This window comes from Numida meleagris, chromosome 26, assembly GCF_002078875.1.
Source record: "Numida meleagris isolate 19003 breed g44 Domestic line chromosome 26, NumMel1.0, whole genome shotgun sequence".
Classification (NCBI taxonomy): Eukaryota; Metazoa; Chordata; class Aves; order Galliformes; family Numididae; genus Numida; species Numida meleagris.
In genome coordinates this window covers 3,463,588-3,470,396 of record NC_034434.1, presented here as the reverse complement: position 1 = coordinate 3,470,396, position 6,809 = coordinate 3,463,588, and the positions used below count along the sequence as shown (strand labels likewise).

Genomic DNA, 6,809 nt, shown 5'->3' with positions numbered 1-6,809 from the left:
GGGGGGGGTGCCCTGAGAGGGGCTGGCACCTCTGGAAGAGCTCCGAGGAATGTGTAAGTGCTATGTCTGCTCTGCCTGCGGGGCTCTCGCCTTCCCTACGCGCCAACCTTGACCCCATGGGTTCCTGCTGGTGCTCAGCATTCGGGTGCTGGCTGAGCCACGGATCCGAGCAGGGCTTTGCTTTGCTGCAGTGCGCTCTGCTCAGAGCCACGTCGACCGTGCCCACCAGCCCCCTCCCCTTCCCCACTCCCCTCCTGCTCCCAGGTCTTCCCCATGGAGCTGGAACGCGGTTGCGCTTCGGAGCAGCCCGCGCGTGCCTGGGCAGCGGGTCACCACGGGCACCCCCCCTGTCCACCTCCCATTGGGGACCTCCCAGTAAAAAAAAAAGAATAATTACCATCATCAGAATTCAATCAGAGCCCCAGGTGAGCCGAGCAGTGGCAGGCATTGCATCTGCAGAGCTCAGCGCCGCTGCTGGACCCCCAGCCCCAGCGCATGCAGTGGGGAGGAGCTGCTCTGCCCTGGGGCTGCGCTGCAGGGACCACGAGGAAGGGGCACTTTTTGTCATTGGGTTTTGTGGTTGTTTTTTTTTTTTTCCTTGCCTTTTCACTTCTAGCTGCCATCCCCATCGTTCCGATAGCTTCTTAACCTTGTTCAAACGTTCGCTTTTCCGTATTTAAAAAGAAATAAAATAAAATAAGATATATTTCTGAGCAGACGGCAGCGTGCTGCCCAGCTCACAGAACGGGAGATGAGGATGGAGCTTTCCCCTCTGGTTTTAGCTTTATCCAACCCTCGCGGCGATCGTTTCCCAAACAGAAAACAACAAACCAAACCGAAAAAGGAAGAGAGACGTCGCAGATGAGATCTGCCCGCACCCAGCCTTCAAAAGTCCCATCAGCACAGACCCACTGCTGATAAATTCCAATAGTGCAAACCAGGTAGGGGCAGTGGGAATGTGCTGAAGAAGATTCAGGTCTGCCCACGTGTTCCTTTTTCAGACCCTCGGAGCTTCTGTTTGCTGGAGTCTTCGCACCTACCCCCCCCCCAGGAGAGCTGGGAAGAGGCCAAAAAGGGGCACGTGTACGTTTGACGTAATGCCCCCCCCCCTCTGGGCGGCCCCACCATCGATCCGTGACATCCAGGCTCAGAAGCAGAGGCCCTGGCTGAGGTTCCAGGCTGCGAGACGGAGTTAAGGTCAAAAGGTGGAAGAGAAGAAAGGGTCCGGTGCCCAACGTGGGAGCTCGGCTGCTTGGAGATCCCTTCTCTCAGTGCCTAAGACCAGTGGAAGAACGCTGTTTCTTCTTGTTGTTGGTTTTTTTTTTGTTTTTTGCCGGGCTGGAATGATTCGTGGTGGGGAAAGGATGCGCAGGCGCCAGGTCTGGGGTTGTCTTTTCCACGCACACACGTTCCCTCTGCCCGGCCGAGGCCTGGGACCCAAGGGCCAGGTTCAAATGCACCTTCTGGAGTCGGCTGCGACGGTGGGGGGGAACACTGACCACAGCCCCTCTCTGCAAGCTGAACGTCAGGCTTTGGACATCTTGGAAGGAAAGAGAGGCAGCACGAAGAGCAGGAATGTGCTTTTCACACGGCAAGCACAGCACCGACCCGCCAGCAGCTTGCAGAGCAGACGTGGCCGTGTCCTTTAAAGCAGCAGTGGCTCGCACCTCTCCGAGCACCTCTCCTCGCCCATCGCTCCACCACCTGTGTCCTTCAGGCTGGGTCTGGGTCCAGCCGAGGTGCAGGGGCATGGTATGACGGCTACAAAGAGCATCCAAGGAGCCCAGCAGGTGAGAAATCTCAGCCATGGAACCTCTTCACCTCCCCGGCGGGGAGGAGCAGACCACGTAGGCACGGCCGCCGCGTCCCCGAGTGGGTCACATCCAGCACGGCCTCCGAGGGCACCGCCACGACCCTCTGCACTGCTCACAAGCGTCCTCAGCAGGGGGTGCCCCCCCCCCCCCCTTCTCCACCAAGCTCTTGGCTGAGGATGCTCCATGGTTTCAGTGCCCCGGCCCCGGGGGCTGCGCGCACGGAACGCACGCTCGCGCTCACGGCAGGGAGCAGAGCGGAGGTATCCGGTGTTAACTCTCCTCTACTCTGTCTGGAAACACAGCTTCACTCTGAGCACGTGGGGCACGGAGCAGCGTGGCAAGCCACCCCCCAGCTTCGCTCCTCCCAATAGCAGGGCTTGGTCGGAGACGGGCTGTCTTCCAAAGCACCTCTTGGCATTGCCCAGCGGCAGGAAATGCTTCTCGGAAGCCTTGTGCTCATTGCTCTAACAGTACCAAAGCTGCTGACTGTGGAAAGCCACATTCCCCTGGCTGAGAGGAGTTGGCTGCTGGTTTGTTCAGGGTGAGAGGGAGCTTAGCCCTTGTCTTGGGTAAGAGGAGCTCCCTTTTCAGTCATGCTCTTTAAAAAAACAAACAGAAAGAGAAACGCAGAGGAGACAGGTATCAGTACCGGAGGGGCAGAAACAGAGAGCTCTGCTGTGCTGCCGACCTGGCCCTGCTCACTGACGCCTCTCAGGCTCCACCGAGAGCAACGGAGACCAGGGAGCCCTAGGCTTCCCCTCTGCCTGCTCCTAAGTGTCTCCAACCAGGGCTGGACCTTCTGGGTACAGGCACAGGCCAGGGGAGGGATGGAGGAATTGCAAAAGTATCGCCCCATCCCTCGATGCTGGTGTTCCAGTACAAGGACGCTTTACAGAGAGGCCGCAGACCTCTCCTCTCGGGTGCAAGGTTCCTTCTTTCTAAACCCTGGCTCTCAGCATGCGGTCACCTCTGCGTTTCGTCACGAAGCCCTACGAGGGTTGGCACCGCAAGGGGCACGCTGCCCATCCACGTCTTAGCAAGGGTGCCCCGGGAGCCTCTGTGCCTACCTACGGCCCTGCCTGGGCCTACAGAAGTCCTTGGAGGTCTGTCAGGACGTGACACTGGCTACCTGGGGGGGGGCACAAAGCCAGCGGAACGCCCTGGCTCTGCTGCCCACGCGGTGCCCTGGTTCCCCCACGTTAACTGCGGTGCACCGTGCACGGTGCCTAGCACCAGGAGCTCAGCGGGTTTAGGGTAGCGCTAGCAGCATACGCACCGTTCCTTTCGGGGTGTTGCCATCAGCCTGCAGGTTGAGAAACGGGTTAGTCTGTGCTGTGAGGACGGGCGGGATGCCTGTCCCCGAAGCCATGAGGCTGTTCCCAGGAGCGCTGAGCGGCGGGGTGGCCTGCGGAGCCAGGAGGGCATTGCTAGGGTTGAGCTGCTGGGGGGAGAGGGAGGCCATGAGGGAGCCGCTGTTGGGGGGCGGCTGGGGGGCCGAGGTCATCGGGGCGCTGGTGCTGGAGTGCAGGAGGGGGGTGGAGGTGGCTGCCAGGAGGCTGCTCATGGACAGCTGGGACGAGCTCGTCATCTGCAGCCGCTGCAGCTCCCTCTTCTGCTGGATTTGCTGCATCATCTGGAACACCAGGGCCTGCTGCTCCTGCGGGGAAAGGTGAGGAGAGGCATCAAAAGGAGGGACAAAGGGCTCGGGAAGAGGTGACACCTAAAGCAAAGAAGCCAGGAGCGTTATCAGCAAGCTGTGGATGGGGACAGGGTAAAAGTCCTCTTCACCATATCCCTGTAGGGAGAGAGAGGAACAATCTGTTGTATTTGTTAACAGCTTGTGCTCGTGACCTCTCCGACCCTGCTGCTTCCTGAAGCGTGGGCACACACATCCACCGAGTGCTTTCCAAATGATCGATCCATGGATTTTAAATCCACGGCGCTCGTCACCCTGGATTTCCGTGCTGGCTGCTCCCAGCCCATCCTGCTGTCCCTTGGGCTGGGGCTGGGTGAGCCGGGCTCTGGGGATGAGGACCACAGCACACCTGAGCCTGGAGGGACGCCCTGGAACCCAACCCAACTGCAGAAGTCACTATGGCAACCATCGACCAATGCGGCGCGCTGAGAGCTGACACTGTTTCCATGCCCATAGGGATGCAGCTGATGACACGGTGACATCAGCCGCCGCAAAGAGAAGCCTTTTGAAATTTGCTTTTCCCTGGTTATAAATAGCCTGACCCAGAAATCCGTGCAAAGCACCGGGCCAAGTTCATGGGGGATAGAAACGAGCGGAGCTTCATTGACGGGAGCTGGTAGCGTTCCCAATGCATTGAGGGATGCACGGAGCTCCTGCAGGGCGAGCGAACGCGGCTCTCGCACGCTCCAGGTCCTGTTCACACCCTTCCCACAGCTGCCTGCTGCTGTTTCCCCCGGGGAGGACGGGGGCACAGAGTCAGACCCTCAGAGCAGCCGCCCAGCCCTTCTCCTGACCCCGCATCTGCCTGCAGTTCTCCACGTCAGCGCGCCCTTGCACGGCTCAGCACGGAGCAGTTTGATGCTGAGCTCTTTCTGCACTCAAGCAGCGTCCCCCAGCGAGCTCCTCCTCTCCTGTGAGCCTCAGTACATCTGCAGCAGGAGCAGACACGGTTTGCATTCAGGGTTGGCAGGAGGAGGTAACAGCGCTCCTTGCTTTTAGCTTGGCTTAGCTTTGCCGTGCTCTCACGCCCTCAGGGTGTGGGAAACCCAGATTAAATCTTTCCCTTTCTACTAAAAAGCCCAAGCCCCTATCTCCCCCCTCCAGGAGCTGCCACACCTTCCTGCCTACGGCTTTCCTCCTCGCTCCACGTGCAGCAGCCCCGAGATGGGGAGAAGGCAGGAGACCGCAGGGGGACTCGGCTGCAGGAAGGAGCTACGATTCCCATCCCATCTCCGAGGCCTTCCCATTAAACAGTTCATCAGCTAGAAGGCGCCAGCAGGCACGCTTACCGGATTAAGCGGTTGAGAAGTCAGGAGCTGCTGGAGCTGCTGGAGCTGCTGCTCGTGTTGGTGCAAGACGTGCCGCTGCTGCTCCGTCAGGGGACTCAGGCTCGGCATGCTGCAAGGGAGCGGGGCGGCCGGCGTCAGCACCGCCCGCCTTGGTCCTGCGTGAGCAGGGCTCCATCCCTCCCTCCCGGTGCTAAGCTTCTGCTGGAGAGGGCCCGGCTGTCCCCGCGAGCTCCCCGTCCTCACCTGCTCAGGCTGGTGGAGAGCTGCAAGGTCGGAGGGCCGCTCGCCTGCGTCAGCGCGCTTGGAGGCTGGGCGGCCTGAGCTCCGTTCAGATTCCCCAGGATCCCGTTGATGGGCATCTGCTGGCCTCCTGCCACGGTCCCCATCAGGCCGTCCACCATGGGCACCGTGGAGAGGCTGTGGCTGGCAGTGGTGCCACCCCCCAGCCCGCTGCCTGCCACCCTGGCCAGGCCATTCACCTGCTGCACCCCGGGAAGGGGTAGCGAGGCAGGACTCTGCTGCAGCATGGGCAGGGGCGGAGGAGTGCTGTGGAAGGACAGGGAAGAGCTGCTCCTGCTGGGGCAACCTGAATGAGGGTCCTGGGGGAGAAACGGACACAAGAGCATCGGACTGGGGCAGCTTGTGAAAGGACAGCTCAGCTCCGGGGGGCTGGAGCTGGAGGTGGGAAGGGGGGGGCTGTGAGTGCAAGTGCAGGCGTATGCTCAGAGAGGTCCCAGAACTCAGACATGTTTTGCTGGATCTCTAAAAGCGCAGCCGGAACGGCCTGGAAGCGTTCTCACCTCTCGCTCCCAGGCTCAGCAACCCTCAGCACTGAGAACGAGCAACTCCAGAGAAAGAAGCCTGCTTTCTGGGCCTCGGCTATGAGGCTTTGTGAGCTGGACACCAAGTCAGAGCACTGGCACTGCACTGTTCTGCTCCCTCCCCGGTGCCTTCCCCAGCCAGCTGGGGGGGTGTGTGACCCCTGTACCTCAGAGGAAGTGGAGAGCGAGTTCTCGATCCCAAAGCTGTTCTTGCACGGGGGGCTCTTGCTGATGCTCAGGGAATCGTTGTTGCAGACTGTACGGAGGAGAGCAGAGAGTCAGGGGTGAAGCCCGACGTTGCCACAGCAATGGCTCGCCGGCCAGATAAATGGGTCAGATCCTCCCCACCGTGACCCACCCCTGCCCACCCCAGGACCTCCTACAAGGGGGCACAGGGCGACGCTTCCCACCGCCCCTCACCGTTGGTGGGCAGGATGTAGTGGGCCTGGCTGCCCGGCCCGTTGCTGCTGGTCACCACCGGGAAAGGGACGGAGAGCTGCACGTTGAGGAGCTGCAGGCGTTCCTTCTTGGCCGTCAGTGTCATGATCTGCTCCTGGAGCCGCTGGTTCTCCTTCTGCAGCGAGTGCAGGGCTTTGAGCATTTCTACAACTGCAGCGATGGAACGGAACAGGGGGAGGAGGGACAGAACCCGGGGAGGAGATGGGGGACAGAGGGAAGAGGAGAAAGGGGAGCACACAGGGGTACCGCAATTAGAGCACAGCAAGGGAAGAGATCGGCCCCCCAGGACACAGCCCCACTGCCAGCTCCTCCCCATGCCACAGGTCAGCGCTTCGTCCCCAGCCTGGCTCCGCTCCCTATGGGCTCAACCCCCCCCAAAACACGCACAGGGATCGCTCCTCCCGCAGCCCGTGCTCCCACTGACTCACTGTTGACGCCAGCCTCCCCGTTGCCCTGCTTCTCCAGCAGCTGCTCGATGTTGGGGGTGGCCTGGGGGACATTCTCCAGCGGTCCGCTGCTGCTGCAGGACACCGTCTGGTCGAAGAGGGTCGGCAGGCTGCTGATGGGGGACCTGCGGAGGGTTGGGGGGCGGTCAGGCACCCCTCGTCTGCACCGCGCTCCTCCTCTCCCTTCTCCCCGCATCCCCCCCCCAGCTTCAGCGGGAGATCCCTCGCTCCTTCCTGCCCAGCCGCCGGAGCAGCCCCATACCTTCCCCAGGAGGAAGGCACGA

General features: G+C 61.2%; 1 protein-coding gene across 4 annotated transcripts in view; it reads right to left on the bottom strand.

The window, feature by feature from the left end:
* The window catches only part of MLLT6 (MLLT6, PHD finger containing), a 46,136-nt gene continuing 39,899 nt past the window's right edge, over positions 573-6,809 (bottom strand). For all 4 annotated transcript variants that reach the window (XM_021378132.1, XM_021378133.1, XM_021378134.1 and 1 more), the window contains exons 13-19: positions 6,508-6,650; positions 6,041-6,229; positions 5,788-5,876; positions 5,043-5,398; positions 4,800-4,908; positions 3,091-3,471; positions 573-2,412 (exon numbers count right to left, since the gene is read on the bottom strand). In XM_021378132.1, coding sequence (XP_021233807.1) covers positions 2,368-2,412; positions 3,091-3,471; positions 4,800-4,908; positions 5,043-5,398; positions 5,788-5,876; positions 6,041-6,229; positions 6,508-6,650 — 1,312 coding nt within the window. In that variant the 3' untranslated portion in view covers positions 573-2,367. The remainder of the gene's footprint in view (positions 2,413-3,090; positions 3,472-4,799; positions 4,909-5,042; positions 5,399-5,787; positions 5,877-6,040; positions 6,230-6,507; positions 6,651-6,809) is intronic.